The 23025-nt window shown below is 43.6% G+C and overlaps 1 protein-coding gene across 2 annotated transcripts in view; it reads left to right on the forward strand.

Annotated features, from left to right (window-relative positions):
* GPC6 (glypican 6) overlaps nucleotides 1-23025 on the forward strand; it is an 853410-nt gene that overhangs the window by 761896 nt on the left and 68489 nt on the right. For both annotated transcript variants that reach the window (XM_066621046.1, XM_066621047.1), the window contains exon 5: nucleotides 20157-20287. In XM_066621046.1, coding sequence (XP_066477143.1) covers nucleotides 20157-20287 — 131 coding nt within the window. The remainder of the gene's footprint in view (nucleotides 1-20156; nucleotides 20288-23025) is intronic.

Consider the following 23025-nt stretch of genomic DNA (forward strand, 5'->3'; position numbering starts at 1 on the left):
CGAACCATCAGAAAGCTCTGCTCTGCTGTATCCTGAATGACACCTGGGACTGGGCTGAGAAGCAGGTCACAGGGGGGTGGGGGATAAAGGAGTAATTTTACTTATCAGTGATTGTTCTGAGGCAACAGCAGAAAGCAAACAAAAAAAGGTAACTATTTCAGCTTCTTCTCCAAACAGGAAGAGAAGTAAAGGCCCTTATAGGAATTATAGTATGAGGGCCGCTGCAATGGAAGTACAGCACTGTATTCCTCAAAAGGCCTACAATCCCATTAGCACCTTCATCCCCCTTCCTGTTAGGGGAAGAATGTAAAATGGCTCTTATTTTCTTTTTGGCTGCCTCAGAACACTCCCTGGTAAATTATTTTCAAAGAATTTCACACAACCCGAAGTTTTAGCTCCCGACATATCTGAAGGTCATAGAAAATTCCGTGATTTGGGGCTCAGAACCTACCCCTGACTTATCGGTGAGGTCAACTTATACTCAAGTATAGCATAGGAATACTGTTTTCTCTAAGGGGTCTGCTCTGGTGCATCATCATGTCTCACCACAGTGCCACCTCCAGAGGTTCCGTGATGGTGTCATCACATCATTGCCGAGGTTCCACAGCCTCACAGGTTGTCGAGTTCCACAGCCACTGGGCCATGCACCTCAGATGGAACACTTCCTACAAGCTTCATAGCTATTGTGGCAAATAGGTTTTCTGGATGATGTAATTGCCTCTCTGCAGTTCCAGTCTTTTTCTAGCATTTGACAATATGCGGGTTTAACTTCCACCCAGCATCCCACCAGTTCAAGTCTGGCCATGGGTTTGATTCTTGACAAGTGTTGTCAACCTGGCAATATATTACATGAGACTTATGGTCCTTATTTCATGTTGCACAATAACTTCCTTTGCTAACAGCACAATCCTAAGTTCTGTTGGCACTGGCAGAGTGAGCACTCCTCTCTGACCTGAGAGAGGGTAGATCATGTCCAGGAGGGGATAAGGTTGGCAGCACTGGTGCATGCTGTGTCTTATTCCTCCTTCCAAGCCAAATACATGAGGCAGCTCAGATTTGCACCATCGATTTCACCAGTGCAGGTCTAAGTAGTCCTATAGCGGCAGCTGGGGCTTCCCCTGGGACAAGGGGATGAATAGTCCCTTTACCCTGAGGAGACCTCTAACCTGCTGCTTGCCAATACTAGATATGGCATGGTCTCACTGAATCAGTGTAGGTTAGGATTGGGCTGTAATTCTGTTTTCTGCATTTAGGAGCATCCCATTTATTACCTGAAGTTCAATTAGACTCTTTTGGAAGGCATCCAATGTTTCTGGCATTCCAAGAGTCCTTTCTGGGCAACATCTGGCAACCCTCTAATTGAACCACCTTTAGAAAATTACTCTGCAACCAGTTCTAAAGGGAAGTGAAAGGCTAAGTGGCAATGCCAAGTGTGGTTTTGCAGAAGGAGAAGCTAATGAGGTATGAACAGTCCAGGACTATTTGATCATGGTTCTTATCTGAGCTATGAGGTTTACACATGAAGCCTCCTAGCTCTGCAGTGCATTTGCATCAAGTGACGTTGTTCCATATGGTACTGACTTGCACTCTGATCTGCAAGCATCCAACTCTTAGCATGGACTGTCTCAGGAAAACACAGCCGAACTGTTCACTGGGCCTAATAAGGAGCATAGATAGTGATGAAGCAATGCCCTAAGAATATGACTGACTGTAGTCATTTTACACCGAAAGAAAGAAAGAAAGAAAGAAAGAAAGAAAGAAAGAAAGAAAGAAAGAAAGAAAGAAAGAAAGAAAGAAAGACTTGTCTGCTTTCCATTTTCACAAGAGACAACAATGAGGAATACAGGTGCAACCTATTTATCCACGGATTTTTTAACCATGGATTTGACTCAATGCAAATGGGGTGGGGGAACTGAAAGTCACACACACCCTTCTCTCCTTTGCCCTGTGCTGGCCTCTGCTCAGTTTCCAGGCAGCCCAAAACACTGCAAAAAGGCTCCGCCTGGCACAGGCAGGGAAATAGCCCTGGAGCCATGGAAGAGGTTCCCCTTGTAAAGGAACAGTAACACTCTTGGAGCTCCTTAGCCAGCAAAGAGGGGAAGGGGGCAGAAAACCTCTGTAGCCACAGTACATGCAGCAAGGTGGAGCGCGCGCTCTCTCTATTTCTCTCTCACCCTTTCTGTCTCACTCACACACACACAGGGGCAGGTGCGGTAGCAACAGAGGGGATTGCTTTAAAAAAACCCAGGGAGTGTTTCCCAATTCCCCCCCACTGAGATACTGCAGGCTCTCCTGCTCCAGCCAACACAAACAAAACAGCCCAACAAGCAAGTCTTCCCAGCAAGCAAAGCATGAGATTTAGGCTACAATCCGATCCACACTTTCCTGGGATCCTGGGATCCACACTTACTTCTGTGTAGAAACGCATAGGACTGGACTCTTAAAAGCTCAGCATCCCACCTGTGAAAGGAGGAGGAGGGGGAGGCGAAGGAGGGGAGGGGATTGATAACAGCTGCCTTAGTTTCCTTCCAGCCCCAAGTGTCAGACTGCAGTGTATTTGCATAACTCTATGACATTTAGCACAACACGTTTTTTGTTAATCATGCCGGGTCACAAAATGGAACTAATGGGTATAAATAGGCTCCACCTGTACTTGTGTGGCATTTAAAGAAAAGTTATCAAAGTGGGTTGCATAGCAAAGGGAATGAGAAAATGGTTCCCTGTCTCAAAGGGACTGACAAGAGAAACACCAGCAATGGCCACTGGAAGAGATGCTATACTACGATGAATAGGGGCAGTTGCTCATCACTTTAAAAGGTGCCTGTTAGCCCAGGCAGCAGGAGTTAAAATAATTTTAGTTAACATAAAGTGGGAAATATTGTTGTGAGTAATGTACACCCCATGGTGTTTGGACAGTAGGAATTATAGTGTGGTAAATGCACTCAGACAGCAAATTTAGATCATCTCTACCCTGCACAACCTCATATTTCAGGAAGGGGGCAAGCACTCTCACCACTAATTCAAGAGAGGGTTTTTAATCTGCTGAAAGGAGTGCATATCCATATACCCTCTGTATGATTTCAGTTTAGTCCTATAACAAGGACTAATGCTAATAACTAAAGGAAATGCATGAAAAAGTCATGAAATAGGGCATGAAATTGACAAGAATGGAAACCGCTTACTGTCTGGCATAATCAACTTCATTACTCCTGCAGCAGTTGATGATTATAACATGGTTTGCAATGACAGTTACATTACTGATTGTATGTTCAGTAACTATGCAAAGTATCATGTGACACACAAAAAATGTGTCAACCATCTTGGCTAGACCAGATATAAGTACAAATCCCCCCCACTGTTGATTTTCTCCCATTGATCTTCCCCACTGCACATAGTTAGATTCCATCTTTGGTGGTCATGACAGGGAAATACAACAGGACAACAGTTATAACCTTTAAAAGCAGGCTTACTACAGTGGTCTCTAAAAGGTGGTACCCATTATCCCTGATAATGCCTTCCTAGAGTTAATGGTCTAGGAAGCCTGCATGCAATTATAAGTCAATGAATTTTGTAAATGTATCTCCCAACTTTTCATAATGCTCAAAGTGGCTCACGCTCACAATTAAGGTGGCTCACATCCACAATTAAAAATAGCTAATTTAATTATTAAAGAGCAAATACATAAATAAAAATTAAACAAAAAAAAACATAGCTAGCAGCAGCACACACCATTTAAAACTTCCTTTGTCTGACAGCACACCTTCAAGATTTATACTCCTATCTTGGCCTTGCACAACTGCCTAAAAGTTGAAAAATGAGCACAGATTGAGTGCATATGCCTGGCTCCATGTGGAAGGCAACAGGGGAAAAAGTAAATGTTATTTCAAAATGAGCAAAGGGCGCAATCCTAACCAACTTTCTAGCACTGGCATAGCTGTGCCAGTGGGGCACGTGCTGCGACCTGCAGTTGGGGGGCAGTCATAGAGGCCTCTTCAAGGTAGGGCAATATTTGTTCCCTTTCTTCAGAGTTGAATTGCCCTTATGTCAGTGCTGGAAAATTGGTTAGGATTGCAACCAAAACCACCTGCCCTTGAGGGAACCCCAGTTCCCTGTTTTGCCTCTTGGTAAGGCTACTTTTAATGGAGTATCTTGAAGGACAACATACAGCTGCTTGTATATTAAAAATGTACTTGAAGCAAATGTTAACAGAGCATCATTTAATTATTTTTTAAAGTGATATTGAATCAAGAACATTACAAGTCCTTTCTATGTACAACTGCAGCAGAAAAAAAAAAATCAGCTCAACGAAAATACCTGAGAAGCGATGATGAGAAGCCATAAAAATGAAAAGTGGGCTTGGAGGGCTGATTTAGGAGGAAAGATTTCAAAAGATAAATATGTATACTTCAGGCAAATATTGACTGAGTAAGTGTGTGACAGCTGTCTGAAAAGTATTTGAAGGATGTAAACATTAAGGGGAAAAAAGTACAGTTGAATATGATCCCTATAAATGAGGATATCTGGCCAAAAAAGAGTCAGAAAAGAGCAAAAAAAACTAAGCTAAAAAAACTAAGCTAAAACTAAGAAAAAAAAAATTCCTAACTCTGAAGTGCATTTGATGTGAGAGTGGAATGATGACAGCTTCAGCACCTGAGCCATTTTAAAATTGGACTGGAAGCAGCACTGGAGAATATATACAGCACGTAATAATTCTGTACTAGCAAGGGAATGAACTCGCCGCATGAAAAAAAATTTTCTTAACTCTAATTTCTGTGATCGGAAGAAGATAAAATGAACAGTAAATTCTGAGGAATTTTTCCAAGGAAAGCATAAATTAGAGATGAAATTTCACAGGATGGTTTGCCATTTGAGCATATCTCATCAAAAGGAAGGCCAGAGCGATACGTTTGTATGAATTATGCTAATACTCCAAGCTGCAGATTACGTGGGGGAAAAAATTATTCATACAAATAAGCCGTTATAAAAGTTTAAACAGAGGGTTATAGCAGGCACCAGCTGTTCGCGTGAACCATCAGGGTAATTCTTGACAAAGCAGGCTCCTGCCTGTGGCTGTTGATAAGAATTCATCATGCAACCTGACAAGGTATATGAGTGCCCTGTGATTTCATAAAAGCTGATGTCACATTTCATGAAGACAGATGTTCAATGACCATTAAATTTGTACAAACCCAGTTAGGTGGACAACCACATGTTGGCTTCTATGGGGTTCATACAAATAGGTCCTTACAATGATGAAGCAAAACAAGATCCTGGTTCTAATCTGCCTCTTTTCTGTTGCAGTTCAATCTCTATTTGTATACCTCAGGATAAAACCAACCTTACTCATAGCAAAGAGGGTAGCAGTTGTGCCAGGCATCACGCTTTAAGGGGGCAACAAGCTGAACTTGACACTAGTGACAAAAATTGTGAAAATCTTGGTATTTATGAATAATACCATCATGTTATATATCATAGGAAAGGTAATTTAATGCAGAATGCAATGAAACAAACTGCATTGGAATATCTGTATTCTATCAAAGGTTATGGCCAATTAAGCAGAAAATGAAAACACAACTGCCTTATGGAACAAAAAGTTGATTTTTTAAACTCAAAACTGACCTATGAGACTGATTATTCTGAGATTGTTCTGTTATTTATGTTACTGATATGTTGCATTGAGATGTTATTATGATACAGCATGGAACCAATAAGGGGTTAATATGAGTCATCTCTCATTTCCGTGTATCATAATACAGTTACCCCTGCTACCTGGGTAAAAAGGCACTTTTTGAAGTAGTGCTCCTTTTATATTTAACAGGGGGAGAATAACCGTCCATCTTCTCCCCAGCACAGTGTCTCGAACCAGTCAGGGGCACACATTTTGTTTATTTACTTAACTAAATTGGATTTTGTCTTGGGGGGAGCTACAAATCTTCTTTGACCCCAGCAGATAGATGCCTTAGCTATGCCACTGGCTGGGGGGAGGTGGCAGAGCCAGTGGATGGCGATCTGCTGGAGGGAGGATGCAGGCTTCCCCCCAAATTTCACTTTTTAAAAAGCCTTTCATTTGTGACATCACTTCTAGGGCATCATTTTGAGCTTGGTACCCAGCTACACGATCATTTGCTATGCCACTGCCCTTACTATGAAGCAGTGACTTCTGGAGCAAAGTTGGGATGCTAGGGTTTAAAGTGAAGGCAGGGAGATGAGCTCTAACATTGAACATGTTCTACTTGAAGTGAAGAGTTGGCAGATTCACTCCAAGCTACTGAACTTCCTCCTGGATTCATCTCAAACCCCTTGTCTTCTACCCTACATCCTATCTCAACAATTTACAACCTTTTGCATTTCACATCACACTGACAGGCTGCACTCTATTTTTTGGCAACTGACAAGGCACACCACAATGCCAGGGAGGGTCCACAACCCACAAAAGCCCGATTAATAAATTAATCTCCTCCAAACATCCACAACATACCTGTGAACCATTGGCAGCACACCAACTTGCTGCAGCACATCGGTTGAAAGTCACTGTCTTGACCCACGCTGAAGCCTGACCTTATCCCTCTGAATGCTACCAGAGATGTCCAGGGTGGGGGACAACGTGCCCTGGGTGCCTTCTAAGGCCTCTGGAATGCAAAAAAAAAACACACCAGAATTGACATTCTAAGGCCTTCAAGAGGTCTTAGAAGGCCTTCAGAGGCCCAAAGAAGCCACAGTGCAGCTCTGGTTACATTTGGCAGGTACAGCATGCCCTGACCTGCAGATTTGTTTATCCTCAGGTTTCAGCATCCACGGGGGTTCTGGGAATGGAACCGCCGCGGATGCCAAAGCATGACTGTATATAACTGTCTTCATTCTGTTTGAGGGGCATAGATAGAGAAAGAAAAGTCACTTTCTTAAGGATTTCTGTAGTGGCAAACAGTTGAACCTCTACTCTCATTTCTGAACTTCCAGCACACTGAGTCTCTGTCAGAGTGGACTGAATTAAATTATGTTGACTTGCTAATGCTGTAATAGATTAAGCCATGAGTGGGTTTTGATCTTTTTTTAAAAAAAATCTTATTTATTTCTACAAGTGGGATGTGTTTTCTTGAACATGTAAAGGAGTGTGCTGTGCCATTGTCCAATCCAATGCTGAAAACTCACTGCTCATCCACAAAAAACTCATTTCCTTGCTATCAGCTAGTACAAGATGGCAAAAGCCTGCCAATATTTTTCCCTCTTTATGGCCAATGTGGTAGGAGAATGATTTCTTGAACCACTCTATGCAGAGGGAGAGAGACAAGCACAACGGGATTGATGGAAAATCTTTCTTCATTGTAGTCTGAGAGAAGAAGCAAATATACTCTTTTGTATTATTCAGCTAGTCCTTTTATTGTTTTTTTTCCCCAGCCTGTTTGGCTGAAAGTATACTTGACAGTTCAGCAGCTTACAAACACCTTTTTTTCTTTTGTGATGGTGATGGGGGGAAGATCTCTAGTGTATTAAATACAGTGTCTCCAGTGTGCACACAAAGATCTCATGCAAGTGGTTCTCCATTCATTTAAACATGGAAAGTACTCCCTTGAAGACTGGAAAAACAATATTTCATATCCTTAGATACTGGCTTTGCTTGGTGTTTTTTTTTTTTTTTTCCAAGGGACAGCTAGTAGCAATATTTAGTGGGCAAGCAAAATATTTAATCCATATTTTGGACAAACTAGGTGTGGTTTTAGACAAGTTATTTGACCCTGCCTGTGTGTTTGTTTGGTTTTTTTTTTCCAAATAGCAGCTGTGAGAGGAGGGGAACCAAATCCAGATCAGGACTGGGATGTAGGACCTGAACTTAGGGAGATACTTGTCTCCTGTTTGGAATGGCTGGGGGAGGGGTTCCAGGCTGTCTGCTTCAGGAGGAAAGCTGCCAAAGAATTTAGAAACAAAATAATGAAAGTTCAGCCAAAAGCACTTCTTTATTAATCCCTATCAAACTCAAGCAGTTTGTGATGCTAAGGATACAAATACAATTGAGCTGCATTGTGCATTAATGCCCAGAACAAGACATGTTCATCTCCCATGTAGAGATGTGCTCCCAGTGCACATGTGGTCCCAGTATAGGTACAGCCTACACATTTTCCCTTGCTTGAAACATTGATGATACGTTCAGTGTCAGGATGTTTACCTTACTGGTGTTGTGCCTATCATTAAAGCCCAAAGTGACACTTAGAGCTCAGGTATATTATAAGAGTTCTGAAAAGATACAAAATCCACTTTAATCCTGGAATCACATTTCTAGGAGTCCCAGCAATCAGTCATTATACATTCTGCAAATACACCACAGATGTTGGGGGGGGGGGAGGGCTGGATAGAGCACATGCTTGGAAGTCTCCAGTCCTAGGTTCAATCCTTGGCATCTCCAGGGAGGGTAAGACCACTTCTAAAACCTTGAAAATCCCCGCTGATCAAACTGTTCAGTTTCAATGATACTTCTATTGTCCATTTGGCCTCATATAATGAAAGACATGAATATGCAGAGGCCCTTCCTTTCTCTTCCTCCACTGTCCCCATAAGTCATCCTAATCGTATGGGGGGGGGGTGTTCTGTCAAACTGCTCCCCTACACATGTTGCTATACCTGCTTTAGTAGGAACAGTTTGAATTAACACCCCCCCACACACACACACATACACATGTCCCTACTAGTACAAGTACCTATATCTCTACATGCAGGAGAAGGTAAAGGATAACAGGAGAGGGTAAGGGAGGAGCCAGAACATGAGCATTAACATCATCAAATGTGTGGGGCAAGGTAATTAAAATATTGTCCAAACCAACCATGCTGATTGGTAACACAGTCCTGAGCTTCCCAGTGTGTGGGGCTGCTTTGGTGCCAAAATGGCTGTCGCGGTATACTGTGCTCAACCAGGCAGTCACCTGTGGCTTCTCGGGGGGGGGGGGAAGCCCCGCAGTGGGGCTACCCAATTCTATGGTAGCACTGGAGCTGCCACAGAATCGAAGAGTTCTGTGTTAGAATGCACAGTTGCACACAGGGCTCAGGATCCAGTAGGACAGAGCCCCACCAGTCCTGCCCCTTCCCCCTGCTCCCTCTCCCCACTACGCCTCGTCCCCACCCTCTCCTCACCCTCCTCCCACTTCCCTCGCCTCCCCCCACCCTCTAACACCTCCTCCCACCTTCCCCCACACCCCCACTCACCTCTCTGCTGCCAGGCGGGCTGGACAGCAGAACATGGGCCTACCTAGTGCTGGAGCTGGCCCAGCGCAGGCTCACACTGGGCTAGCTCTGGCACTGGAACTGCAGTAAGGGGTCACAGATGTGCCTTTTGGCATGTTTGCAACAGTGTTCTGAATTGAACCCTGAGCTCAGTAGAAGACAGCTTCCTAAGTGAAGGGAGGAAGCTCAAATGTATGCAGTGGTGTTGCTAGGGGGTGCGGGGGGTGCGGTCCGCACCGGATAACATGCACAGGGGGTAATGCGCACTGGGGGGTGATGCGCACTGGGGGGTGACACGCTAAAATCACGGTGGTTAGGAGTAACCCCATCATATTGTATACCGTTGGGTTCAGAATTTCGAGCAGAAGGCAATGCAAAAAATCAGAATGAGATATCTCCTTTCTATCAAAAGTTATGGCCAAAAGACTGGAGAACAAAAAATGCATGAATCTCTATGGAAAGTGTAAGTTAGCTGTGTCGCGCGTTTACTCATGAGTAGGTGAACTTGTCTTAGTCCTTCAGAAACGGCAGGCTGAGAGGAATCCAAAGACACCAGAATGGTCCTGATCCAATGAATGCAGCCCCCAAAAACACCTGAGAAGGAAGTCCCTCCCTCCATGCAGATGAATGTATTGAGCCCTATGGAAAGTGAAACTAAGCCTCACAGTCGCGTTTACTCATGAGTAAGCAACCGTGCCTTGTCTGGTGTGGAAGATCAGGTGAAGGAGATTGCAAGGCTAGCAGAATGGTCCTGATCCTATGCACCTGGAGCTAAACAAGTGCTCCAGAAGGCAGCCTCCCCCCCACTAAAAAGGATCAAAAGAGGCTTCCGCTGATAAGGTAAACCTTTTTGAGACTTGCAAAGCCAGGTGGATCCTGACAGTGATCTGGTTTAAACAAAAGTTCTTAAATTGAACTGAGCACTGGGTAGAGCTGAAAACCTTACTGGTTTTGGAGGGAGGGGGTGTTATTGCAGACAGGCTACAGAGGAAATTCACTTGGTGGAACAGGGCTGGCTTCTCCTTATTTAATTATTTGTTTTACTTTAATTGATTGATTGATTGATTGATTGATTGATTGATAATACAGGTATTTATATACCGCCTTTCTTGGTCATCAAATTTCTCCTCAGACTTTAATTCAAGGCGGTTTACATGTGCAGGCAATACTAAATCCCAATAGGGATTTTTACAGTTGAAGAAGGTTCTGTCTTTCAAGAACCACAACATTTCAGATGGATCTTTTATGATCTGGTATCACATTCTGGCCTCCATTTTCCTCCCACACAGGCTGACAGCGGCCAAAGAGCAGGTGGAATAACTCAGCATAACTTGGCTTGGCTTGTCAGCTGCTTCAAGGTCTCGCCGTTCACGGTGGCCTCGAACTGGCGACCTTCGGATGTTATCTTCAGGCAAACGGAGGCTCTACCCTCTAGACCAGACCTCCTGCCCTAAATTATTTATTTAGGACCTCCTGCTCCTAAATTATTTATACTTATTTATTTTAATTTGCCTGATGATGTCACTTCCACCATGACCACTTCTGGTGGTTCTTGAACAGATTGTCATTCTAAAAAGTGAATCCCAGTGCTAAAAGTTTGAGAACTGCTGCAATAAGGTATTAGTAAATTGACACCCAAGGTGGGGGACACCACTAGTGACCAAAATCACTAAAATCACAGTTTGGAGGAATAATACCATCATGTTATATATCAATCAATGTGTAATTTCATGCAAAATGTGTTCTATCTTTGTTCTATCAAAGGTACAGCCAAAAAACCAGTGGGGGGGCGGAGTGATGGTACATCACCACTTCTACCACCTGGGGTGTTTCCCCACCCACTACATGGGGGGTGACACACTAGTATTCCGCATCCCACACCAGGTGTCACAAACCCTAGTGATGCCACTGAATGTATGAAGCTGTGCTCATCAATGAGATCTTGGTTCAGGGCTTGTGCTTGCAGAATATATAAAACGTTAATCCATTCTCCCTGTAATTGCTCAAAGTAACCTATAAAGCATTGACAGGCATCTTTAGATGAGGTGTATCAGGCTCTTAGCACAAAATAGCCAGGAGCAAATGAATAACAAGCAGTAACGTTCATGGGCACCTGCAAGGTTTCGTATATCATATTTGTGAGTTGGCATTTTGGTTGTTAGCCTGATCCAGCAGTACTCACTTAATGAAAGACGTATCAGTCACCCTAAGCCTTCAGGTCTGAAATCATGCTTGATTCGCACGTCAAGAAAGGCAGTCATGTGACAGCCATTTGCTGTAAATAGGAGTTCAGTTTCAAATCTAAAATGAGTGCCCTTTAAACCAACAACAACAAAGTCTTGGATGGGTCCTAAAAGTGACTTCAGTTTCATGGAATTTATGTGCAGTAAAGGGGAACCAGGCTCATTTGCTTCTCTTCTTGAATTATGTTTGCAGATAAAAATATATTCTATTTTATAAAAATGTGGAGAATAAATAAAGTAAATATTCTGATGTCAGGACTGGAGGTTTAACCTTTCTGTGTATTAAACAGGTGAACAGTTCCATTTTAATTGAGGAATTGTTTAACGGAATTAATGAAAGCCAGCATTTTATATTTACTTATTGGAATATTTCATTTCCATTTTAACTCAATTGTTTTAGCACTGTAATATCTTTGAAACCTTAATGATTATTTAATTAATTAAACAGCCTAATCCTAGCATGTTTGTTCAGAATTAAAGCCCACAGTGTTCAGTGGAGCTTACTCTCGGGTAATTGATTGCAGCCAGAATTGCATAAGATTGTCCTGTTAACTTTAATAGGAAGGCTAAGCACATGGTAACTCTCTCCTTTTGGAAACAATAGACTTCAAGGTACATACATTTGCCTGGATCACATTATTTACAGCAGAATCCTATGCATGTTTACCCAGAAGTGAGCCCCACTGAGTTCAATGGGATTTACTCCCAGGTAAAGTGTACAAGATCTCCCAGTGTACAAGATCACTGGCGTTGCTAGGGGGGTGCAGGCTGCACCGGGTGACACAAAAACGGGGGGATGACACCACGACTGATCAAAATTGCTAAAATCTTGGTATTTTTGAGTACTACCATCATGTGGAATGTCAATCAATCAACAACCTTTAATGGCATCACACAGAATAAATAAATACAATCACAGATATGACCCACAAATTAAAACCGTAAAATTACACACACTAAAACCCCGATTGGGACTGTCTTAACTATTGGAAATAAACACCTTTGCAAGAAACTTAGCTACAAGAAGCGTAATTTCTTGCGAAAAATCATTTAAAAGAAACGCTGCAAGAAGGTTAGGGAGACCAGAATAACTAGAAATAACAGGACTCAAAAATACGCGGCGAAGCTTACTAAACAAGGGACAAACACAAAGAAAATGAGCAACAGAATCAGGTTCTATGCCACAATGGTTGCAACGCCTTTGGTCAAAAGGTACCCTAGAGTATCAACCAGTCAGCACTGCAGAGGGAAAGATGTTTAACCGTGCTAGCATAAAAGCCCTCCTCTCTAAGGGATTCGTGAGGAACTGAAAATAAGAATGACCATTGGCAAATGAAGGGAAAATTCCATAATAAATTGGGGAGCACACCCAGTTCAAATGGGAGGATAACCATAGATGTTCAGATTCCCAAAGACTGTCATAAATGAGGGATAAGGCCTGATCAAAATTACAATTCATAAGTGAATCCAAAGGAATGCCTATAGAGGCTAATTTGGACACACAGTACTCATACCAGGCAGATTGAAAAGGATCCTTCAGAAAATGAACAAGAAGGGAATCAGAGACAGTCTTAAAAAAAAGACGTAACCAAAATTTAAAAGTGAATTTCCAAGCCCATATTGAAGGGAGATGTACACCCAGTTCGAGGGACAAAGTAGACAATTTAATATAATTAGGAACCCCCAAGATCCGTCTATAAAAGGAGGCGACCAACTGATCAACTTTATGAGACATGGCATGGATCCAAATAGGAACCCCATAAAGCAGGCGACTAACCATTTTAGCTTTAAAAATGTGAAGCGCAGCCAGGACATACTGATTCCCGGCTGTATGATGAAATTTGGCTATTGCGCCGATTAGATGTGAAGAAGAGGCCATCACGGAGTTCCTGTGGCTAGACCACTTAAGTTGGTAATGTAGAAGAATGCCAAGATATTTAAAAGTTTTAACTTGTTCAATGGGCCTATTATTAATTGCCCAATGAAGGGGCCTCCAGGATTTGGAAAAAACCATAATTTTAGTTTTTTCCTCATTAATAACTAATTTATTGCGCAAGCAATAAGATTGAAATAGCACAAGAGAGTGTCTAAGACCCAAGCTGGAGTCTGAAAGAAGGGCAGCATCGTCAGCATATAATAAAATGTCAATCATATCAGTGTGGAATGTCATGCAGAATGCAATGAAACAAACTACATTGAAATATCTCTATTACAGTGGTTCTCAAACTTTTAGGGAGATTTACTCCCTAAGTAATTGCGGGGAAGGGGTGAGGGCAGTGACGCAATCCCCCATGGCGAGGGGGGCGCTTTCACTTTAACATAAGTAGGGTTGCTGGAGGCTCCAGGAGGTACGGGGCGCCCTGCGCAACCCTCCACAGGACTCCCCGAAGCTTGGAATATTGAGAAATAAGCATTCACAAAGCACTACCTCTTTGCGTTCACAGCCAGGAAGTATGAATGCTTATTACTCAACATTCCAAGCCTCTGGGAGCCCTGTGGAGGGCTGCACAGGGCTGTATGCACCTCCTGAAGGTGCATAGCTTAGGTATGCAGCCCTACCTACATTAAAGTAAGTGAAAGCATCCCCCTTGCCCCCCTTAGTGATGCGATCCTGGGGATCATGTTGCTGCCCTCACCCCTTCCCCCACTTGTTAAAGTGACAGGGGACCCTTTACCCAAACCGGTGGGTCACAACTCACCAGTTTGAGAACCACTGCTCTATTCTATCAAAAGTTATAGCCAAAACGCCAGAAAAGGAAAACACAACTGCCTTATGTAAAAAAAAAAAGTGGATTTTCTTAAAACTGACCAGTGATACTAATCGTTCCAAGAGCCAATGAGGTATTATTAGGACACAGCAGGTAACCAATAATGTGTTAGTATGAGTCAGCTGTCATCTCCATGAATTGGAGCTCATTCTAGAACTCTTATTCAGTTGCATGTCATAAAGTTGGCCACTGGTTTTTTGTGGGTTACTGATTTTTTGGGTTACCTGTACTATTATATATTAAAAATAAATAAAGTTAATAGGGGTGACACCAACCCTAGTGATGCCACTGCATTTACGCTGTGCATATGATATTGTAATTTATTCTGTATGGTCTGGTACAAGAGGAAGTCCATTATGGGAGTGATGCAATGAGTTCTTGCACCAGGTAACCAATCCCTAGCGATGCATCTGGAGCTGTTCACCCAGTGTTGCATTGTTAGTGTATTTTATTTGTTCCTCTTCATTTTTAAAGAAACAAGTTAAGGTGTTCAGGAAATGTTGCACTGTTTGTGTATTTGTTCCTGTTCATTTTTACAGAAATAAATACTTAAGTACATATCTTTAGGCTATGTGCATGATATTGTAATTTAACGGTACAATTTTAATGATGCAGGAGCAGTGTGATGAGGTGGAGGCAGGGCAATGATGCGTCACCATGCCCACTGCCAAAGGCGTTGCTCCACCCATTACAGGTAGAAGGTCCATCATGGGGTGGCCTTCTGCACTAGGAGACACAAACCCTAGTGATGCCACTGTACAGGACTGCAGCCTCACTCACTTTTTATTATGTATTCATTTTTATCCCACTTTTTAGTCTTTTATACTTTGTCTTGCATCACACCTGTGCGAAGATAATTCAAGCAAAACACCCAGCTATTCAGAATGCTCACCAATAGGGCTGAGCGTTAGCAGAGCTGAGGGATTAAAGCAGTCTCACACAGAGCAAACTGACTTTTGTTAAGTGCTCTCTATGAACAAATAGAGAGGACCGCAGTTACAGTTACACAGGCAGAAACAACAAAATAGGAAAAGAAGCCAAAGCAAAGTCTAGTAACAGTAGGAGAGCGCAACTCACAAGTCTTTAAACCAAGCAACCAACTCTCCCTGCTGGTGGCACCCACTGTGCACCCACTGTGCACCCACTGTTGTTACTGTACCATATACAAGTCTAGCTCTTATGCTGCTGCTCTTCAGACACTGAAGATGCTGGATGTAGAAAAAGGAAAATACTAGTGCTGGACTGACACAGGTTCTGATTTAAAAGGTTCTCAATACATGCATTGTACACATGCACTATACATGCAGTGTTTGCACAGCAGTGGCACATGACCTATGAACAGTGAGGCTAATAACAGTGAGGCTAATAACAATAAACAGTTGGGCTATGCCAGATGCAAGGCAGGGCACCAGGATGAGGTCTCTTGTTATCTGGTGTGCTCTCTGGGGCATTTGGTGGCCTGCTGTGAGATGCAGGAAGCTGGACTAGATGGGCCTATGGCCTGATCCAGTGGGGCTGTTCTTATGTTCTTATGACCTGGAAGGAGATTAACAGCCCAATCCTGAGCTACCTGGAGCTTGGGGCTCCTGCGGCGCCAAAAATGGCTGCCGTGGTATCCTGTGTGCTCTAGGCAGCTGCCACCTCCTCAGGAGAAGGGGAGATTCACCCCCTTCCCCTGGATAAGGGAAGTAACCCCACAATGGGGCTACTCGACTTTTTGGCAGCTCTTGAGCCACCACAGAATCAAAGAGTCCCGTTTCAGACCATGTGGTCCGACATGGGGCTCAGGATCCGGTGGAGCTGATCTCCACTGCTTCAACCCCCTCTTGCCCCACTCCTTCCCCCTACCATGCCTCCCCCTGCTCTCTGCCCACCCTCCCCCACCTTCCCCCACCCTGGAACGCCTGCCCCTGCCTCCCCCACACCCCCACTCACCTCTCTGACACCCAGCAGTCCAGGCAACTGCCTGGCGGCAGTACACAGACCAAGTACCGGAGTCCGCACTGGGCTAGCTCCGGCGCTCGGCCTGTGGTAAGGGCTCACAAACATGTGATACAGGGCTCAAGATCAGGCCCTAAGTTGACATACAGATGCTGTCCATGCAGGAGCCAGCATGATAAACCTGAATTGGAAATGGTGGAACTTTGCACAGAAAATTTCTTTTTTAAATACCTTTTTGTTTTATTAAAAGCAAATACAAAAAATTGAAAAGTAAAGATATTGCAAATTGTGTGGCAAGTGCGGAGATCTTGGACTACATTTCTTGTTCTACTACAAAATCATACAAAAATTTAATTATCAAATCTTAAACAGTCTACACATTAAAGAGTACAAGAAAAATGTTTTTCTCACTTAGCATCTTGCTTAGTGTTTACCTTGACTCTAGTCTGCAAATTAAGAAAATCTTTTTTTGCTACCTCCCCACACTAGTTCAGAACTATTGATAGCGGCTGATTTATCACATTAGAAACAGAAGAAATGAGGTGTTGGATCAAAAAGATCTCCCTTCCACAGTCTTTTCTTTCCCAAATTCAATAGAGTTGGAAGCTGACATGAGTCCCAGTGTATTCATAGATGCTCCATAATTCAGCATTAGTTTTACACTGTCCCATTAAAACATCTCCGATTCTCACTGTGTATTGTAAGTCAGTGTTGTGAGGTTTCATTCATTTTCTTTCAAGAGGAGAAATGCCATACCATCATTTACCAGTCATGAAATCTGCACTGGAGGAGATAGGAGAAAAAAGGCATGGAAACATAGCCTGTGATTTCTTTGTTATGTGAAGGTGATAACTTCCTGACTTTCAGAGGAGACATATAATAATGTCTCTTAATGTTATGATTCTACCCATTAAATAGGTAGGAACATGTGCAGCTGAACTACTGTACATTTTCTGAAAATCTCATTTCTACATCTAGTTTTTAAATTCAGCAAGAAAATGGTTTAAGAGAACATTTGTGTCACGCTTCTCATGAATATGTGACTCAGCCTTACAGGTCTTTTCACGGTTATGTGAACCTCAATGTGACGGCACTGAGATTTTGTCCAGCTGATAGGATAGTCAGTGCTTAAGGTAAGAGGAAAAAGAAAGTGGGTTGGTTACATTTCAGATTAGGCCAGACTGCATAATACCTTACTGAAAGTAAGTGGAATGATTTTAGACCCACTTGAAAAAAGGGAATGGCATCCCACCCTATCCTATTGCACTTTGAGTGCTGGGCATAGCACTTGTAACAGCACACCAATTTATAGCATGGACTGCTTGGTACCCAACTAATACCAATAGCCATTCATTTATGTCTGTATGGGCTAGCTACGGACCTCTGCATCCCCGCACGTGGGGCAAAGCTCCGCGATGGCGCACCCGCGGGCCATTGCTGCCCCCCCGGGCAGAAATCTGCCCCCCTGCTCATCAGAGGCTCACAGAGCCTCGTGCAACCTTCTCCCACACCGGGAAAACCTCTGTGAGGTTCCCCAGCACTATAAACTGTGCTTCCAGCAAACCGGAAGCACAGTTTCTGCCCCCATCAGGAGCCTCAGAGAGGCTTCTGTGGGGTCCCAGCAGCCGGCGCCTGGGGCATTTGCCCCAGGCAGGTCTATGGTAGGCACACACCTGGTATGGGCTGAAAGCACATGATACAACCCCCTTACCGAGGCTAAGCAACATAAGAGCTAGTCAATGCCTGGATGGGTGATAGACCTGGGAGTTCCACGTATGCTACTGAGTTCCACGCTGTAAGAAAGGCTGACTCTAGATGTCTAGATTGGATTGTTTTGATTAGGCATGGAAATGATCATGGTTCTGTGACCTTAGCGTTCCTCCCCAGTTTGGAAATCTTTCCTGTAAAGCACCTTCTTGGAGAAAAGAAAGGAGTCGGATTTTTCTAAGTTCCAGGGGTGGTGCAACTGCAGGAACCAGGAAGTTTCACAATATTGTTAGTTGCCTCCTGGAGGCTGTCATGTGTTCCAGGGTCCATCCACGAGACTGACTGCTACGATCCCTTCAGGCAGTGGGTTGTCAGGAGAGGCACCTGTCTATTCTCTCACCTGCACCTCCTTCCCCTTGCAGATGCTCTCCTCCCCTCCCCTCCACTCTTCCTTCTCTTTTACTCTATCCCTCTCTTCCTTTTTCAATGCAAAGAGTGGCTCACCACCAGATAAGGGGGGCTGAATTTGGCATGCCACCTCAGACTGCAGTTGGGCCAGGCTTGGTTCCAACACAAATCTAGAGGCCTGCAAAATTCTGTGGCATTTCTGTAAAGGATGGTTAGTTCACAAGGCCTTATACATAAAGCAGAATATTGCTGTCCATCTAGTCTAGAGGTGAAAAAGAATTCTACATTTTGGAAGAAAAGAATGTTCTTTTTTATGTATCAAAAGAAAGGACCACTGCCTGAGCATGCCCGGAGGTCAGACTGCAAGATAGTTTATGCTGGCAGATGATTGATTCGCAGGCAGGGTCTACCGTGGTCAAAGGTGTACTGTAAATACAGTGGCATTTACGTCACCGCCCCATTATTATTATAGTACATTATGCAACATCCAGGGTATGGCACCATGTAATTAGACAAACGAGTTTGTGTAACCCCAGCAGAACTGCAAAACAGATCTTCCAACAGACAGCATCCAGCTGCATTTTGTAAGGAACGCCGAGCATAAAACATGGCTTGTACCTGTACGTCATGGCAGGAATCCAATATTTATCCCCTGTTTGTATTGCAAGGAGATGGGGTCCTTGGGGTCAGAATGAACAACTGCTTTAATTATAAGATCCCAGTACATCACATCCAAGTTTTCAAGCGCCTGGTGCAGAAACTCCAGTGTATACCCCGAGGGTTCATTTCGATCAGCTTTCATTTTTATGATGGATAAGTCTATGTAAGAATTGTCTAGCAAATTATCTGTTTCAGGTGTCGAGATAAAAGGAACATTTTCTTCTCTGCTGCATAAAGAAAGAGTATATGGCATCTATTATTAATGAATTTTTTAAACTCTCCGCTGCCTCCCCCCCCCTTCAGATAAGTATGGCAGGAGATTGCTTTATGCAGAGAAAATTTTAAACTTGTTTCTGACTACTGCTGCTGGAGTTTTGATTTATTTAGAGAGTGGCCATTGCCCCCAGTTCTGTCCATCAGCCCCTCCTATACTACTTTGCCTCCACTGCCTCCATCGCAGGAAAAAACCCCTCCCCACAACGCACTGATAACTGTACACTTCACAGTTCACATATCTGCCCACATCATTGACCATAGTGGTTCAATCCTTGGGCTCCCTACAAGCTCCTTTAGGATTTTGGCTTCCCTCCCCCATTTCATTTGCTATATAAACTGCATTGTGAGCTTTTTAAGGAAAAAACTGGTGTATAAATATTCTTATTTATTTTGCTATGTAAATATTCCAACTATTGTGTTGTTTCTCAGTGAAGGATGCTTCATACTGTACAGGCGGGTAAATAGTTGCTTGCTACCGGCAAAGCCAATCCTGGCTACCTGGTACATAATCTTGTTTGATGTATGTGATTGAATGTGTGTGTGTTGCACAGAAAGCTGTACAGGGTCACCTTTAGAAATCAGACTGCATGAAGTGGCCTTGAGCTATCATTGGACCAAGGCATTCCTTAATGACCAAGTACTTGGCCTTCACCTTTCAATTCCACGATCAACTGTGCATTTGCTGGAGACCTGCATTATTTCTTTCCTCCCTCTCTCCTGCTAATAGCCCATTCAAGTGGCTTCAGCTTGTGTGCCAGCTGTGCAGCAGTGCCCTCTGTGCACCTATGTAAGAAGCACATCTGGTTTCCATTGTCCCTTCATGAGACATTTGCAAGACCCTGAAGCTAAATTATCACTGGCAGGGCTGTATTGTGCAAGGATTTTTATCTGGAGCCTAGAGATGCTTGCCTTCTGACGGTTGACTGCTTTGGTCTTTTAACAGAGGCTATGCTTTTGGTAGCAGACAGATTGGCGGGACCATTCAACATCGAATCAGTGATGGATCCTATTGACGTCAAGATTTCTGAAGCCATCATGAACATGCAAGAAAATAGCATGCAGGTGTCTGCTAAGGTACAGAACACATTCCTTCCACAAAATGCCTCAACTAGATAACAAATTGTAGTACTGTTGTCTAATTTCTTGAGGTTATTTGTTGTTTTGCTTGTGACATCCAACCTCAATTCTTTAGTTGCTAGCACAGATGGTTTCCTAACTGGGTTGGTCCTGTGTAGGAAGGCCAGCTCAAGATATTTTGGTGTCTGAAGCCAGTTGCCAAATGCTGCTCTCCTCATTCTCGCCTCCCACTCCCTTACAAGGCAGCACAGTGGCAGTGGTGACAATGTTTTGTGAATAGCTGCTACTGAACCTTCTTCTACATTGAATTTTAAAAGGGGAAGCGGTGGAGAGTGCTGGGTTAACATGTTGCCTCTCCTCTTCTTGGAAGCAACAGCAACATAGCAGCAACCTGGTAAGAGGGCAGGGAAGCAGTGTAACACCAATTTTCCACCCTCCAAAACATGTTGCCCTATGCAGCCCACTTCAGGTAGTGTCATGGATGAGTTGGCCCTATGTTTAGGGGGTGGACTAGGATGTGGTGCTTGAATGAACAGGTAGTCTTGAATTGGCAACTGGAGTATGTCAGGTGGAGTTTCCACTCGTGCACCATCATGCAGCTCTGGCTAAAGAACGGAACTGCAGCAGGGAGACCAACCACACCAGCCAAGGAAGCAGCTTTCCACCAGTTCTGGAGTGGATCAGGTGGTACTTCCTACAAATGCCTCTGAGCCAAGCTGCCTTGCTGGTCTTGACAAACAGAAGATTCTGCCATTCCTGGGTTGTGGTAGTTGTGAATTGTTTTCATCTTGTCCCACACTCTGTCCTTGTCTCTTATCTTCCTCAATGTAACTAGATCAGACAGGGGGCATTATGTTAAAAATTAAATTCAAAAGTATTTGTCAAACTTGTGTCCTTTCATTTTCCAAAGAGCTATGGGTCTTCTACATAGGATTTATTCCATTTTATTGTCACAGTTTTCCAGTGAGGTTGATTAGGTTATGCTGAGGTTAGAAAATACCCAAGTGAGCATCATGGCTGGACATGTATAGTGTGCATTGCATTGGTTCTCAGTGTGTTTTATGCACATTTTTACAAAAAGCTGGAACTAGATCGTCCAACCCATATCCTCTGAGTTCCAAGCAACCACAATTATAAACAAAAAGAATATCTGGAAAGTGCATTTCTGCATCTCCTCTTATACATATGAAAGCCATGTGGCTACAAACAACAGGACTTTATTTATTTGGTGCAGGTTTCAGCTTCCTACAGGTCTTCCATTTCAGTGAAACCTTTTCTGACAAGCTCTTGCTAACTTGAAGTCAGAGAGAGGTCATTCATGCCACCCTTAATCACAAGCCTGTAATATCAAATGTGATATATGAACATGACAAATGGTTGTTAATCTTGATCCACATGCCAGATGTCCTAGGTGAGCTGGGCTTATTCAAGTTCAGTTTGTAACATGTGAGAGTCTTCTTATATGGGACTACATTTCAAAACGTACTATGCAGAAGGCAACAAACAGCCCAATCCTACCTATATCCCTGCATGGTGGTGTGCCATCACAGTTTTTGCTGCATCCCATGGGGGTTTTATGGCTGCTGGAGGTCTCCTCAGGGTAAGCCCCATCAGCCACAATGGGGCAACTCAGAATTGCGCCAGCTGTAGCAATGGCGCAAGTCCACGTTACTCCATGCAGGTGGATCAGGAAAGGAGTTTGGGTTCAGTATGTGCTGCTGAACCCTTCAGATCTGCCCATTTCCCACGCTGTCTCCTCCCCATGCCACCCCTTCCTCATTGTTCCCCATTCCCTGCACTGGGCTTACTTGCTACGGCAGGTCTCCTAATACCTATCGATGAATACAGGAAGACTTTGACCTTCATGCCAGCACGCCGGCTGCTATCACTGCTGCAAAGTGCTTTACAGCTACCTTTGAAACACACATTCAGCCAATGCTTGTGCTAGTGAGGATTGGACCATAAATGAAAATCCATTTCACCATTTAAAAAACATTCAGAAGCATGGCATTATGATGTTCTATAATCGTATGCTCTGCACAAGCCTCTAACAACAGCACTTCACTCTGGCAGAACTTTGACTAGCATCTGAGATCAATTCAGGTTTATGTGAATTTTTTGGTGCATCTTTGAATTCAAGAGGCTTTTGTCCCTTCACCTTCTCCCTTAATCAGATAGAAACCATTGCTGTTTATCTAGCAGTGTCTTCCAGAGTGGCACCAGAAATTAGAAAGGTTGGTCACTGACTGAGGGGCCAAGCCCATCAGAGGGCCCACTTGAACCCTGAGTACCATTGGCAGTGGTAGAACCCAGTGCACCATCGGGGAGCCAACTGGGAGCTCCGTTGGGGACCTAATGTCAGATTTTGCCCCCAAACCCCCAACAACATGGCACCAGCACTGAGTATGTTGCCATGTATCTGTTTAGCATTTTTTGGTATGGCGGGCCTCCAAAAATACACTATAAGCAGTCTTCCAAAGAAGACTTGTACAGTTATGGACACAAGTGCCTCTTCACCAAGCACCAAGAGAATCTAATACAGACCAAATGCCAATAGGCATTTTTCACCAAATATCAACAAATGCCCACCAGCTCCATTCTGAATTGCTTTCATCAAATTTTATTTAATGAAGTCAACAAGCTGCACTCCTTAGAGATAATAGTATTTCAAACACAGTTCCATTCCATTTACACATTCAGCTGCCAAAAACCCAGTGTAAAAAAATGAAGAGAAG

This window comes from Tiliqua scincoides, chromosome 3 (assembly GCF_035046505.1).
Source record: "Tiliqua scincoides isolate rTilSci1 chromosome 3, rTilSci1.hap2, whole genome shotgun sequence".
Classification (NCBI taxonomy): Eukaryota; Metazoa; Chordata; class Lepidosauria; order Squamata; family Scincidae; genus Tiliqua; species Tiliqua scincoides.